This window comes from Mus caroli, unplaced genomic scaffold, assembly GCF_978045245.1.
Source record: "Mus caroli unplaced genomic scaffold, Mus_caroli_1 scaffold_15, whole genome shotgun sequence".
Taxonomy (NCBI): Eukaryota; Metazoa; Chordata; class Mammalia; order Rodentia; family Muridae; genus Mus; species Mus caroli.
Genome location: NW_028227270.1, coordinates 91477859 through 91494755, shown reverse-complemented (window position 1 = coordinate 91494755; position 16897 = coordinate 91477859). Strand labels below are relative to the sequence as shown.

General features: G+C 39.8%; 1 protein-coding gene across 1 annotated transcript in view; it reads right to left on the bottom strand.

The window, feature by feature from the left end:
- Positions 1–16897, bottom strand: part of Cdkal1 (CDKAL1 threonylcarbamoyladenosine tRNA methylthiotransferase) — a 561841-nt gene that overhangs the window by 312640 nt on the left and 232304 nt on the right. Inside the window, 1 exon segment of the mRNA XM_085831198.1 lies at positions 12432–12535. Coding sequence (XP_085687324.1) covers positions 12432–12535 — 104 coding nt within the window.

Below are 16897 nucleotides of genomic sequence, written 5' to 3'. Positions count from 1 at the left end.
TAGGGCAACAAAGCTGACGACACAGGAGAAGCTCGAAGACATCACAGAGCACTGTGACTGCAGTTCTATGGAGGTCTTGCCTTACATGGCTATCAACTGACCAAGTTATTACAATGCAGCAAAGGACAAGGCAACTGGCTCCTCAGGAAAGAATTCTGCATTTTAAACTCTTCTTCCAGCAGCAAGCAGGGCTAGCTGCACCAGCAGCCAGGAGTCACTGAGCATGGAACAGAAGGATGGGATGAAAGGCCAGAGAGAGGGAAAAGTACAGAGGTTACCTGGTACTCAATTCACAGTCAACATAAAGAGTGATAAAGCAGCATAGCAAGCCAGTTATAGGCAAAAGCACACAGTGGTCAGCAAAAGAGTCATCACAGTGCGAGCAGGGGTGGGGGGAGGGGCAGGACTACAATCAGATATGAACAAAGATTCTACCTGGCTTGTGAAATAAGGCTTTGTTGATTTCTGTTAGCTGCTTTGTGGAGATTTTAAAGATTAATTGTATTACTGTTATTTCTGTATACACATCTAAGTCTGTGTTTATGTGAACACTTGCTCCTGTGGAGCTGTTGTTACAGGTAGGTCCTAGCAGCCTGACATGGGTGGTGGGGATCGAACTCTCATCTTCTGCAAGAGCAGTGCTCACTCTGAACTGCTCAGCTTTCTCTCCAGCCCCAGGTTAGAAGTTCTGATTCCTGGAATCCATGCTTAAGAAAACTCAACAGTACCTTGGTTGAACAAGTATGATATCAGAAATTAGATGATCCCCCATTAAAGAAAGATCTGGTTTCACCCAAAATCTGTCCTGCCAAGCTCCCATTAAAGTTTCTCTTTGTCTATAGCATCCTGAGTAACACACCCACTATTCTGGAAGGCCATATGATTTAATACTCTAATATTTTACTGAAAAAAAAAATCCTGTTTTTTTTTTAATTTCCAAATGACTAATTTAAAAATTAGTCATTGTTGGTTCTCATGTTCCAGCATTCATCAGAAAAAATGCAAAATATTAATAGCACTGTCTTCATATCACAAATCCTCTACTTAGGAGTATTCGACAAGTGTTCTTAAATAAACTAATAGTAGAAACAATGAAGAGCAACATCCACACTGACCTCAGCTAATGTGCTATTAAAACAAAACAAAACAAAAACCCACATGACTCTCTTGTATTTATTCAAAGTAAGCTATTTTAAAGGTCATCAATTTAAGTCAAGAAACATGCAATAAAACACAAAATGTTAGGCAACCTGAGAAATAACACAGGTTTTCAAAATTAACACAGAAAGCTATTTTTCACATGACTGAAATATTTATGAATTTACAAAAAGCATACATTACTTGAAAATCCAGTTCCAAAAATATTGCTGGATACATTCAAATACTGAACTAATCATGTTAGAGAAGTTATTTAAAAATCTTTATTCAATTTATTCTCCACTTAACACTGAACCAAGCTCCTCCCACAGCCCCCTCTTTTTTACATAAACTAATTACATAGTGAATTACATCTGAAAGTCAGTGCAATCATAACTAAAGGTCAGACCATCGAATGTAAGTTATTTCAAGTCTGAAAAATAAAGCCCAGATGTTACTACAGTGAACAAATACAGATATAAAAATGGAAATGAATTCACATGGTAAAGTTTATATCAACCCCATTTTTCCCCAAAGAAAACTGATCTCTTCTTCTTAAATTATTTTCTTCAACAATTCCTATGTAAAAGATTATCTTTGTTTCAAATATTCCCTAGCTTGCTATTGTTTATGTAACATAGATAGGTATATACTAATATTCACATGTGCCCAATCTATTTTGTTCTCCCAAATGACCTCAAATCTGTGAACAATCCATCCTTCTTTACCAATCATGGGTGCTAGGGTGGCGATTCCTTCCAACTTGTGGATCCAGACATGTGTAAGCTTCCTTCTGAGAACATTCCCTACAGAGGCTGCTAAGGCTTCCTGTCTAATTATGAGAATCATCACGGCACACAACGTGCACTCATTCAAAACACATTTACTGAACATTAATTGAAACATGGGGAGAAGTGAGCCCCAGGCAGTCCTCACCGCCAAGGTGGCCAAGTGGGAGGCAGAAGTAGAGCACTCTACGTTTAGCAAGCTCTGTCACCACAGAGAAACAAAGAATTCTCTATGGCTGGGGCCAGACTATGCTGCTAAAAAAAAACCTATTAGACTAAAATATGAAGAGCCATGCAGATCACACCATTCTCTAGGACCTTTCTACCCACTGTGACGCAAGACCCTTGAATCAGTATGACCTTTGACTCACAGGCTTTACATTACTAACTACTATAGCATTCCCAAGTCAGCAAAATTCCCAGGCAATCTACACATACTTTGCCACATGGAAAACATGTTTGGAATCCAGTGTTCCTTCTGAAAAGGTTACCCAGGCGGAGACATGTGTGGTCAGGCATGTGTATGTACACATATAGGCATTACAACCACTGTGTAAGGAACACAGCGTGATTCTCAGGCCACACCCTGCTTTTTCCGGTTCTTCCTCCTTGCTCACTTCTTTTGAATTTAGTCAGATACCTAAAGTATGTCTTCAACTGTGTAAGAATGCAGTAAGATCAGGATTATGGTTTTAAGAATTGCTGTCCTATCACCAGGAACCGTGAAGTGTGGAAAAAGCCCAAACTCACAACCAGCAGTTCTTAGCTTGCAGTTCCCAGCTGTATAAGCTACTGTGTTTACTGATAACTGCAGGATGGGATTACTGTACAGTATTTTGTCATGTTGATCTAGAATAGGATAGGTGCTACTGTGCATTCACATAGTTGACTTAGTGACTTTAAGAAAAGAATTTATTCTCTTTCCTTCTTAGTTTTCCCATCTGGAAACTGGAAGCAAGCCTACCTAGCAGACACACAGTGTGGAGGCTGCCATTGCAGAGCTGTGTCTCTAGGACTTGGAAGACACTCACTAAAGGGTTCCTTCCTATTAGAGTGATCAAGATGGAGGGTGAGAAAGAGGAAGGTCCTGAGCCAACAAGGACTGCCAAAGCAGGCTGCATTCCATACAACTTTTATCCTATATGACTTCACTGCTTCCTCCAAAGTACATACAATTTATATTTAGTATCCTTTTTCTTTATTCGTTGTTCTTTCGCTGTTAAGCTAGTGAGAATACCTGTTCAATTCCCCACTGAACTCTAAGAATTTGGCATCACAAAAATTAGGTGGGAGATAACCTCTGAACTCTATACACATGCAGGTACCCACACACCAAACAAAAAGGGAAAGTAAGAGAAGTGCTAGGTTCAGTGAATAAGGGGAGGGCAGGGTGGAGCCAGTGTGAGTGGTGCACATCAGTGTGAGAGGAGGATGCAGCCAGAGGCTATCACCCACTGGTGCCAAGTGCAACCTGCACTCAAGTATGAGCTGCATTGGTCCTTCCTGGTGCAGAGCACTCCCCTTGGTCTCTCTCCTAAGAGGCCACTGCTTTTATCTTCCAGCTCAGAACCTTCCTTTCCCTAATCTACTATTCTCAACTGTGTTATCTTCTACCATGCAAATGGGGCAAATCAGATGCTTTCCAATCTAGTAGAGATGTAGATTTCTACACAATAAAAATTTAAATCTTCTTAAATTTATTCTTCAAAAAAAAAAAACACACAAAATTACAAACACCAACACATTACTTCAGTGTTTCTGTAAACAAAAGGTCTGTGGTGGTTTGAATGAGAATGTGTCCCCCACCCCCCAACCCCCAGGCTCAGGTATTTGTACATTTGCTCCCCAACTGATGGCTGCTGCTTGGGGAGGTAGCTTAGTGGAGGAAGTGCATCACTGGAGGCGAGCTTCAAGAATCCATAGCCTGGCCCCATTTCCAGTGCTCTCTCTGCTTTGTTTGAAGTTGAAGACGTGATTTCTCAGCTTCCTGCTCCTGCTCACCATGATGGACAAAAGAAATTTTTACTTCTATAAGTTGCCTTGGACACAGTGTCTTATTGTAGTGACAGAAAGGCAATTAATACAAGTCTAATTAGTTCATTAGCACGGATCAACGGATTATTTCCATAATACAAGGAATGTTTGTTTTATAAAACATGTTTAAAGGGAGTTAAAGGTCTCTTGATTCTGCTAATTATAAGAAATTCTGCTTTCAAAGAATCAAGTCATTTTCATCAAAATATATCATACTTAGGAAAAGACTTAGTAATATTAAAAACTAGGTCCAGAAAATATCTAGGACATTGATTCCCACAATTATGGAGTTTTTAAAATATAAATTTCCTAACATATAGCTCCCTTACTCTATTCAGAGAGCTATTCCAAAATATCTTAGAGTAAGTAACTTATAAACAGCATGTATTTGTTATCCACAGAGGTTGGAATGATTTCTGGCAGGAAACCCAGGCAGATTCACACTCTGCTTCAAGGATGGGGTTTCTGGCTGCATTCTCACACCTGGAAGGTTACAGGATGCAAGGACACTCACAGGGTAAAGAAAGCAGAGTCTCCAAATCCAGGCCTCACTTACGATGGTATCACAACTGTCTGGGCTCGCACACTAGGTACCTCCCAATACAACCCCCTAATAGCATCACTGAGGAATTTAATAGGAACTTAGGGATTCTGTAAGTTGACAACCATTAAGACCATAGAAAACTCCTCCTGAACTATCAGAGCCGTTTGGGGTTAAATTTGTGGAATCTGTATTCTAAAAGCTTCTTTAAACAAGGGATGCTGTACTTTAATGTAAGCATCATCTGCATCCAACACAAAGTTCAAATTGAAGCTTCAGCACCATTAAAAGGTAGAGTCTTTAGGAGCAGAGAAGGCCTTAGGGGTTCCTTTCCTTCCCTTCCATAATTAACTTCAGAGCACACAGCAACACACTGCCACTGAAACAGAGACTCCTGGACTGCCCATTTTCAGAACAATGAGTACTTAACATTCTGTTCTTTGTAAATTACCAGGTTTGTGTCATTTTGCTGTTACATAGTAAGACAGGACCTTACTATGTAAACCTGATTGGCTTGGAACTCACTGTAAACATCAGGCTGGCTTTGAACTCACAGAGACCTACTAGCCTCTACCTATGGAGTATTAAAATTAAAGATATGTCCCACTACTCCCCGCCATTTTGTTTTTGTATGGTGTCCTACTGTGTAATTCAGGCTAGTGTTAAACTCTAGAATTCAAGCAATCCTCCCTCCTCAGCCACCTGCATACATAGGAATCCGGATATCCAGCACCATATCCAGGAGTCTGTGGTGTTTTACTATAGAAACACAAGTGAAAGAATACAGAAGTCTTAACATAAAAATGATAGAGCTGATACACATACTTATAACATGGAAAAATTCAGGCAGGATTTTTGCTACCACACATAAATAGTGAACCTCTTCACTCTTTCACTGAGTATTTTGATCAAATGTTAGCATTAGTTTAGTTATAATACTTCCGCAAACAAAGTCTCCAGGGGTGGTCTACACTTTACCTTCATCTCAGTTATGGGTGGTGACTTATTTGAGGAAAAAAAATGCATAATACTAGGTTTATGACAAAGCTACTGGATCAAAAATTTGGCCAGATATTTGCATTTCAATCAATGGTCTAGAGATCAGACTCCTTCTGAGTTTAAAAAGATGTAACACCTATAGTTACACTCACACACACACTCTCTCACACACACACATATACTCATATACACACACAAGCACACATACACACACACAAACACACACACACTCATACACACACACATTCACACACTCACACTCATACACACATTCTCACACACACACACATACTCATATATACACACAAGCACACATACACACACACACACTCACATACACACTCACAATTATTTAATCACTCATTTCCTTAATCACTCAGTTCATTTAATCATCAACTTCCTTTCACTTAACTACATCGTCACTGTTGGGTTTTCTAGCCTCTGGCTTTCACCCCGCTCCTGTTAACACTATCAGAAATGATACATTAAAGGGCATGAGTTTCCAAGTCAGCAATCTAAATCAAACTTTTCTCCTCTATCACAAGCAGTAAGGAATGTGTTAGAACTGACCAAGAGATATCAAGAGTAGATGGAGGGCAGCAAATAACACGAAATACAGGAGTTTATAACCTCTGCAGACAGCCAAGGTCCCACTAACAAACATTGTTTTTCATGCAGAAAATTGTGCTCACCATACGTGACATTGTGTAAGGGTGTTTACGGCAATTTAATATCCACGGGAGCAGGAGAAGAAATTTAATAAGTTTTCAAATGAAATGAACTGACAGCCAGTGTGAGAAACTGCAGACTCTGCAGAATGAGCACAATCTGCTGGCACCACAGAGAAGTGCTTCTTCCCAGAAAACATCCCACGGAGGTCAGGTTCAGAAACCACCAGGTAACAGTTACAGCTTTCCAAGGCGGTTAAAATTCCCCCAAACAACCTTCCACACTAACTTACAACTTTCAAAGTTCACCAAAACCACCCCAGAAACAGATCAGCCTCAATTCAAACTCTGAAAACACACCCTTGGGGGAACTTGCGTCCCATTGTCACCCAAAATAATTTTCAGAGTGCTGCTAAGAATGCAAAATAACAAAGCAAATGCATATTTATGTACCGGTCATTAATGTCGAGCTAAGTGCACATACCCAATTCATAAAGCTGTAGATACCTGTGCACTGGCAGCAAATGAGTTATTTTTTCTCAGCTGAAAAATCTCGGATAGCCATCATTACTAAACATCTGTGTCATACAATCCAGTCTATGTTCAGGTAAGTGCATTAGATGATCTCTGAAGCCCAGTTGGATTTCTGCTCATTTCCAAAACATGGGTTTTCAGTGCCACCTTTTCCTCACAGGCCCCAAGAAGCACATGGAATTACATGAGACTTGATCATTTCTGTTAACCACTCACCCAACAATTACTGAAGACTGGCCAACCCATGTATACCACCTCATATGCTTTAACCTAATGTCTTTTATAAAAGCTGCCCCGGAGCCGGGCGTGGTGGCGCACGCCTTTAATCCCAGCACTCGGGAGGCAGAGGCAGGCGGATTTCTGAGTTCAAGGCCAGCCTGGTCTACAAAGTGAGTTCCAGGACAGCCAGGGCTATACAGAGAAACCCTGTCTCGAAAAACCAAAAAAAAAAAAAAAAGCTGCCCCGGACCAATCATGGCATATACTGAAATCACAGCCTTTCTACAGCTCAAGCCTCAAGCAGAAATGCAAACTGCCTCCAACAAATGCTCAGGAAACATCTATTGAGTGAACAGTAGCCATATAGCTCCAATAGTCACGTTAACTCAGGGAGCCATGATAGGCCTCTAGCACAACATACACTCTGATATTCCGAATGGTATCTTGGACCTTAAGGGTCATTAGGGATGACCATGGCTGATCACTGAGGGCTAATGGCCAGCAAGACTCTACACAGAGACCACTGGTGAGTAGGCTGACAAGCAAGGAATGTCAGTGTTGGAGGAAGTGGAGAAGGACATAAGGGCTGCCGAGGAGCGACACCACTATTGATATTTGGGCATGTTTTTATACTCCAAACATGCCTATTTAAATTTTTAAAAGGTCAATGAGCTCTTACAGCCTAAGACTTGCTTCATGGTTCTATATACTTAATGTCTCATCATTCCAAAACCAGGTATGGTAATGCATGCCCTCGGCGCCAACACTTTGAAAGCAGAGCCAGGAGGTTCAGAAGTACGAGGTTATTCTCGCCTACTAACAAGTTGTAGGCCAGCGGGGGCTAAGCGAAACACTGTCATTACTCCCACTTGGTACCCTCCTTCCTGAACAGAGAGGGGTGCCTTAAAACACAGTCCAGGTGGTTTTAATCCTTTTAATCCCAACACTTTGCAAAGTAAGTCCTCCATAACTGTCAGCTGTGCCTTCGATCCTATCTGCATGATGATAAACGAGCCTGCTAGTCCTCCAAGCCTCCAAGCGAGGACATGTCTCACGCTACACTATACATTTGCCTCATGAGATGATGAAACTTACTCTTTCCCTGCTTTCCTAGACTGTCAGCATTCCCAGGTTAGTCAAATGACCTCCTCTCTTTCAAACAGGCACAGCTTTATGCAGCTTCCAGTTTCATAGACCATTACATAAATTATTTAATTTTTAATAATTTAAAATTATTTAAATCCCTTCTAGAGTTGACAATCTATAGCAAACATGCATATGCAAGTGATCTATAAGAGACGTTTACTTGATTATTTTATTTGAATATTGTGCAAATGAAAAGATAAGGGAATTAGACATTTAACTGCCATACAAATTAATACGATGCCATTATTGGTCTCTTTTTTATCTTGGAGCAAAAGCATTATACAGTAATCACCACTAGAGGTGATAGTCAAATGGGGAGCGCCACAAAGGAGCAATCTGGATAATACAACTGAAAATCCAATATTGCTTCTAGCCTTAACTACCCAACATATAGCAGGAAGCAAGGTCCTTCTACTCATTGTTTCACACAATCTTAGCCATAACAGACAGTGCTCTTTGCCAGCCTGGAGCTCCAAATATGATTTTTAAAATTTCAGCACTTTTTATTCTGAATACTAAAACTTCAAAATTTTATTCTGAATACTTCATCTGATTAATGTCACATTCCTTGCAAGGGCCTTTCAGATTTATGAGGGCAGAAAAAGGTGTGTGTATGTTGTGGGAGAGGGGGCAGGGGGAACAACACACAAATGAGATCTAGAAAAGCACACGGTATGCGCGCAAACGGCCCATCCATCATCCCCGCGTTTTGATTCAGAGACAGCAATGGAAGGTGCTGTTTCCACACCACTCACCCTGCACACACACAAAGGTTTGCTCCATTGAGAACACAACTGAAGCTGATTGATTAGCTGCTAGAGAAAAATCGATACGAATATCCTAGAAAACACCAGCCTGTGAATTCATTCTGGCTCCAACTAAGTCCTGGTCACTGCTTGACATGTTCTTCAGGATATCTGAAAAAGCAGCTACAGGGAACCCAGCAATCTCAGCCCAGGGACCACAGTTAATCCCTATGATTTCATTAAAGGAGGGAAAAATCCTGACTCAGCAAAGAGAAAAAGGCAGGGAAGACAATTCCCTAACATACAAATGTAGATAGACCCTCAAACGGAAAAAACACTGAGAAAGTAGAAAGTCAATGAAAAATGCCCAGAGGACTAAAGTGAAGAAAAAACAGGGGAAGCAGCTAAGAAACCAACTAAACATGTACATGTTTTATGCATAAAAGAAATTAAGATTTCTCTTTATGAGCTCTAATCTTGACTTCAATGCTGCCCATTCAAAAGTTCCTAATCGCACTTCTGGAAGACGAATGAAGGGGCAGCAGATTCTACACTTCAGGAGGCCATTTTATCCCTAAGGATGTCCTGACTGGTCTACGTTCTCTTCTGAGTGTTGCTTGCCTTTCAAATGGCCTTTAGTTGGTACATTTACTCTACAGACAGGAGATAATTTTTTATAAACAAAACATTTCAACAATATGCTATTGAGGAAGAAATTACAGTTATCATATATTCTATTTCATGACAGAAACCTGGCTTCCAATCCCAATCTATCCAAGTTTAATTTAAAACAATCATTAATATTACTGGCACACAGAAGCTAGTAAACAAACTAAAAAAAGGAAAGAAAGAAAATGCCACAAAAATAGGGTGTAGCAGCACATATTAATTCTAGCATTCTGAAGGCCGCCCTGGTTCACATAGCAAGTTCAATGTCCCAAGCAGGAAGATCCTGTGTTTAAAAAATAGAAAAGGAAAAAGGAGAGGTATGGAAGGGAAGAGGGATGGCGGGACCATTTTAAGGAAGGAAATTTACCTGTACTAATAAAGGAATTTACTGGTAGCACACTTACACTTCATCTTTAAGTAACTCCTCACAGTCAGAGCCATGTTTCTTACTCATAATGGGGCCAGCCTTCTAAATCATGGTTTTAGATCAAAGGCACATGAATTACTAAAGAATGAAGACAAGTTAGAAATAAGAAAATGGAACATTTCTTCTATTATGTTAAATATAAAATTATCTTTTGTGATTTGATAAGGCAAATTTTAAAACTCATTAAAGCCCTTAAAGTTTCAAGGTCCTTTGTAGGAACAAAGATGGTGCTACCCATTCAATTTGTTTATAGTGTGAGCTTACAAATTGGTATTTCCTATCATCAGAAATGAAAAATGGCTGTTAGATTAACTAACTCACCTGGAGAGAAAGTTCTCATAAACTGTATTTTAAAGCAAAAGTAACCCCTGAGATTGGATCCAGGTCATCTACATCTGTTACTGAGGCTACAAAGTTCTATGCAAATGAGGTTTTTCCTCCTTGGTTCATTTACAAATCCTTCACTGTAAACCATTATCTACTTCCTTCCCCTTCACTCAGCCACTATCAGACTTACACTCTCTAGAATTTTTACACCAGATAATGCTAAATTAGCAGAGAGGACAAACACAACTTGGGGAGGCCTGACAGCCAGTTCAAGTCGCCTGGCAGGGAGCAACAGAACAGGGTTCCAAGCCCAAACTGCCTACAGCAACCCTCCTTCCTGTACACAGTGGTTTCCTAGCAAGGTCTGACCTCAGTGCCTCAGCAACAAAGCCACATGCCAATCAAATGAGCCTGCAGCCAGCCATCTGAGAACCAGGGTCTCAGTATCAGCTCTAAGACACAGGTAACATGAAGACAAGTTTCAAGCTTACAATGCTAACACTCAGTTCAAATGGAAATAACATACAAATCACTAATGACAATACTGTTATGATCTTCTGGAACTTTCTACATAAGCAGCTACTAAGTGTTGCTGGCCTGTGATAAGCCAGTCATCATCATCATTAGCCTAACACTACATTGCAGACATTACCAATTACCCCAGAAGAAGTGGCATACTGCTCAGAAGAGAAATAAGATGCTGAGCTGGAACTATTTACAAAGGTTCCCAAACCAATGCACAAAATCCATGTTCTCTTTCTCTTCAATTCTGTATGAGACGTGAGTGGGTCCATACAAAGTCATGATGCAAGCCCAACAAAAGTATAGCTCAATTATGAATAAAGAAAATTCTTCATTTCCTAAATACCTATTTTTATACCTTTATAGTTTTCAATCTTTTCAAGTGAAATTAAGTAGGTTTTTTAAGCCTATGCAATTTCATAATGTTAAAAAATAGGCTTCCTATACTTGTGGAGATTAACACATATATCAGTTATACTTAATATCTCCTTAACAGACAGATACATGGAAAACTGAGCCCCAGTTGAAAGTGCCAGCCAACATGACCAGATGCACAGAGTAGGTTTCTATCCAAACTCCTGCCCCTTCTGAAAAAGGCTTTCAGGAATCACAGTGAAGAAAAAGACAATCTCTAGAGTTTCCTGGAACACATAAAAACTAACAATAAAAATGGAGCGTTACCAAAAGCCAACAAGAACACCAGTGCTTGCTGAATGTGAATATGGCATAAGAATAAGTTAAAAAGAAATCGTTTTTAAAAATGGTTTTATGTCAACAAATGACATAAAATAAATGCCATTTTCTCTATTTTTTTCTTTATTACATGAAACATTCCAAACTCATATTGATAAAAGCTTTAGATAGATTGAATAAAGAAATGTGTTTAGAACACAAACACTGTGACAGTTAGAGTTTAAGTACTGAGCGCTGTTCTCCAAGTCACTTGCTAAGAGGAAAAGTGTATTGCCAGTAACTATTAACCCACAAGATGAGGGGACAAGAAGAGATCCGAATGTAGGTGTAAAAACATCCCACTGTTAGATATACAGATTCAAACAAAGACAAAAGAGGAAGATCATGGCTTAAGCAGTTTTGTGTCAAAACAACTGTGACTCATGTTAAATATAAGCTGTGCTGTTTGCTGAGGGCAGGAGCCAGTGATGCAGGCAGCAGCAAGCAGCCCAGGCAGAACATTCCTCTCAGAACCCCAGAACCACTCTTCCCTGGCCCGCAGCTCTGTATATCCATCCCTCTCCAAAAGTCCCAAGACATTCCCAGCTCTCTAGCTTGTTCTCTCTCTCTCTCTCCCTCTCCCTCTCCCTCTCCCTCTCCCTCTCTCTCTCTCTCTCTCTCTCTCTCTCTCTCTCTCTCTCTTCATTCACCCTTTCCAAGATTTTCCATGATATCTAGACATGGGTGATGCTGCAGTATATTGTTACCTGAGTGGTTAAATGGAAAAATGGTGCAAGACCATAAGCAATAGAAATAAAGGTTGAGCAATTAAATCAGATACTATGCTCTGGTAGCTAACCAGACACACACTCACACACACACACACACACACACACTTCAGACAGCTAAAGAAACTGGAACTTTTAACGGGAAGTATTATTTAGGAGACAAATATGACTTATTAAGAAGACAGACTCCATATATAATTCTAGAAACTCTTACCTTGAAAGGACTGCTTGGCTCTCTGCACAAGTTCATCAATGGGATAGCTGGCCAGGTTGCCTCTGGCGTGTTTAGTTTTGCAGTAGGTACAAGCATTGAGACACCTGTTCAAACGGGAGCAATAAATAAGGCTCAAAACCTTAAGGACATGGCATACACAAGCGGGCAGGCAGAACAAACAGTGAGGTGACATTTTAGTAACATTTGCTTAATTTATATGAGATACAAAAATAATTATCTAAATGATTCATATTGACCTTCCATGAGGAACTGAGTTAGTAAGCCTTGTGACTTTTAACTAGGAGAGAATGATCATAGAAAGGCACAGATTATCCTAAAACACACAAAGGTACAAGGAGCAAACTTTTAAATACTTTATGATTAAACACTTACATTTTTTTAGGACTCAAGTTTATAAACTCCATGATTAATCAAATGAAATTCAAAAAAGCAGTTTTTTAAAAAAATTCATAAACCACCAAAAATTTCTTTGGCCATCAAATAACTAGTAAAATTCTAGTATTGCTTTTCTATATCTTTTTATTAAGAATATTGAACTATATTCATTGAGCCTTTAGCAAAGGATTTTAAAACAAGCGAATAGGCAACATTGGTTTCACAAAACTAGAAACCTTTAGAAAACTTCTGACTATTTTTATCCCTCGAGGAAAATATTAAGATGCGCCTGTAACTTACATGAGCCAGAGAAACAAGCAGGACAGTAAGATGGGTTGTAAGAAATGGAAAAACTGACTCATGTCCTAGTAGCCTTCATCCATGGTTCAGAGCTACTTTTTCCAAACTAGAATATTGATTCCTTTAGTTTCAAAGTACAGTTTAAATAAATATATTACAAAATAAAAGAAAGCATTTTTAATATAAAAGAAGACATGTAAGAACACTGGAGGAAATAGAAGAGGTGTATCCTCGTGCTTTAGTATCCACTGTAAGGAACAAGGCCTTCAAAAGACCACTGTCACACAAATGCTTTAAATTTTCAAACTGTAAAAGCAAAATTTGACAAATGAACCTTACCAACATGATTTTACTGATATCTAACTGTGAGATATATATGAATTACTGGCCTCAGTAGTCAAATCAACAATGTCCAATGTCTTACAGTTTTGGAGGTAACTCTAGGGAACAGTAATACATATATTTTGAAAAGTATTTTGCTATGTACCTGAGATTGATTATTAGCTACCAACACTGTCCTCCCAGCAATTTATATTTAATTTCAAACACCGAGGACCTTCTATATTTTTGGAAGAATGATGCTTGGCTGTGCTGTCCATAGATGACAGCCTTCTGTTTCCTCCTCACTAAAGAAAAAAAACTGTTAGATTTGGTATACAGGTTCTCCTTTGGCCTTATCTGTGTGGGGGGGTGGGTGCACAGCAGAGCATATTATCAACAAGGTCTACCAGATTTCAACTGTATGGTCTTCCCTTTGAGCAAGCTCCTGGAATAAATGTGAATCAAGCATCTGTGGGGTGGATTGCTAGAGCCTGGATTTAGCAGAAGTGAGGATCTGGGTTCCAGTACAAAAAACAAAACAAAACAAAACAAAAACAAAAACCCAAAACAACAGGAGTCATCCTAGCTGCGTACAAATGAAGACAGAAGTGCTCATCCCACTGGAGCTAAGACAATGCAGCGTGTAGTCAGCAGCACCTATTCTCCAACATAAATAAGGCCATTGGTTTAAAATCTCTGCGTCTCCCTCAGTCAGTCTGAGAGCATGGAGCCAGGCTTCCTGTCTGCACTGGCCTCTGCCTGTGTCTGCATGCCCACTGTCACTCATCTGTTCTGTGTCTCATCTTCTTGCTGTGTCACCTCATAATGACTTGTTCTGTTTCAAATTCTGGAACTCAATTCCCAGTACTATGCTGGGATCCCTGCAAGGCCAGTGTGATTGCTGACTCTTCCTCAAGTGTTCTCATGGACCTGGGATTCCCCTCTACTGGCATTCACTGAAGTCAGCACTGTTCTAGGCAAGCTGCCAGGGCAGGCTCTAATGCTCCTTCAGGGACCCTGCTCTGGTTATTGTCCCATCCAGATGAAGGGAAATGACAAGGTCTGGGACAATCTTGAGAGAAGCCCCTGGCACTTCTGACTAGGGTTGCTTCTTAAAAGATACCACACCAAAGGAAAGGGTGTGGAAAGAAAAATGGGCAGAAGGAAAGTGGAAGAAGTATTTAAACAAAACACATGAGGACTGATAAGGCTACATACTGTGTAGAAAAGCTTTTTATACTTGGTAAATTTTACATACGAGTCACTTGGTGTTTGTGCACTGTCATGTGACAAGTATCCCCAGCTCTGTGGAGCTCGCGAGTACTCTCTGTCCAACTCTGTGGAGCACGAGTACACCATGCCCAACTTTGTGGAGCATGAGTACACCATGTCCAACTCTGCGGAGCACGAGTATCTTATGTCCAACTCGGTGGAACACATGTATTGAGGACATGTTAATTTAAAAGCAGGTGTGGAAATCAAGCAACAGTTCTCTACTGTCGTATTCAATAACAGAAGTGAAGCCACTCCATGAAAAACCGCTTGTGAAAACGCACTAAAAAGGAAAAATGAGTGATAGTCTAAAACATTCCTAATAGAAAAGCCAGAAAATATAAATAATACATCAGGAATTCAAAATATTCTTCACTCAACTGCTCTTCCACACATTGTTGATATTTAATTCTAGATTTCCATCGAATAAGATAGATTAATCCTTATCTGTCAAAAAAAACAAACCTTGCTATTGTTAGTAAGTAACCTTAGACTCAACAACTCTAAAGTACATACTTCTGTAAACATGTCACAACACGACCAACTCAAGCAGTAAGTCTTATGTCTAACTTCTAAATAGGAGAGGTTTGTTAGAATACAGAAGAAAATCACAGTGCCAAAGCCCTAAGAAGGAGCTTCTTGATGTTTCAGTCACCAGGAACTGTGTTGACCAATCGCTTCAACACTTTAAAATAAGGGAATTCATAATAGACACTTTCAATTGTCCATAAGTAACTAAGTAACTGTCCAAGAGGAAGACAGAGCCAGTTTCTTTAACAGTCAAAATACAAAAGATCTTTCAGGGCTCCCCTCTGAAAGCCAAAACAAAACGAGGTGGCTGCTCAACTGCACAGATGCAGGAAACCCTCCACCTACCCTGGCTGTGGTGACACAAAAGAAAGCCCAGCGCACCTACACATCTTGTGAGCTGGCCATTGGCCAAGAAACACTAACCAACTCAGGAGCAGGGAGATTAGACTGAACTCAGCAGTCCGCCCCAAGGTCTGCGAGAGCACATTTAGGACAGCGCTCTTAAACTACAGAGACGAAAAGAAAAGAAAAGAAAAGAAAAGAAGAGAAGAGAAGAGAAGAGAAGAGAAGAGAAGAGAAGAGAAAAGAGAAAAGAGAAAAGAAAAGAGAAAAGAGAAGAGAAGAGAAGAGAAGAGAAGAGAAAAGAAAAGAAAAGAAAAGAGAAGAGAAGAGAAGAGAAGAGAAGAGAAAAGAAAAGAAGAAAGAAAGAAAGAAAGAAAGAAAGAAAGAAAGAAAGAAAGAAAGAAAGAAAGAAAGAAAGAAAGAAAGAAAGAAGAAATACCATGGTGGTTCACAAATCATGAGTTCCCAAAAGACTGGAACCCAGATATACTGATGCAATAGCTGACCACATGAAGCAAATAAAAACAAGCCCCCTTAGCATCGTCTTTTCCAAAACCTTAGATATTGTAAGTTCGAGAATAATTTAGAAACCATAGTTCTACTCTAAAACATAACTCGTGTAATCTGTTAGTAATGGAGAGGGGCAGCGTGAGAATCCTCATGTGACTGAGGTTCTTGTTTCTCCTGGATTCTTGGTTAAGATACATTTGAATATGCAAACCCAGTTGAGAATAAAACATGAACACTGAATGTAAATTACTGAAACAGTGTGGTGCAGCCCTTTTAAATACTTTAATCCTTACTTTTTGAAAAAAATCAGTTGCTACTGTATAAAAATGTTTCGAAGCTTCAAGTGTGACAAAATAATAAGCTCTTAGAGCTAAGTCTTGGAGAAGCTACACTGCCACCTGCCCATGTTCTTCTGCACCAAGGTATCATCATGCAATGGAAAAATAAATGCAATAAATAACTTCAACAGGATTCAGGTAGAGACAGACTTGGCTGTTAATTAGCACCTACTGCGTCTCCTCATTAGCATTTTAAAGTACTTCTCAAAAAAAAAAAAAAAAAAAGGACCAAGTGTTTGAACTACCAAACAAACACAGGAGATGCTACCATCAGATGAAGAACTCTTCAGGTAATAAAGAAATATCTGCTGCTGAGGCTGAAACCCCAAGCAAAAGAAAATCGAGCACCAGAAGCACAGCAGAAGTGAGGTTCCAGCATGATGAAGCCTTTGGCTTCCTGAGACCAGGATTCTGCGCCCTCATCACTGACTACCAATTCCCTCCAAACGCCAGAAT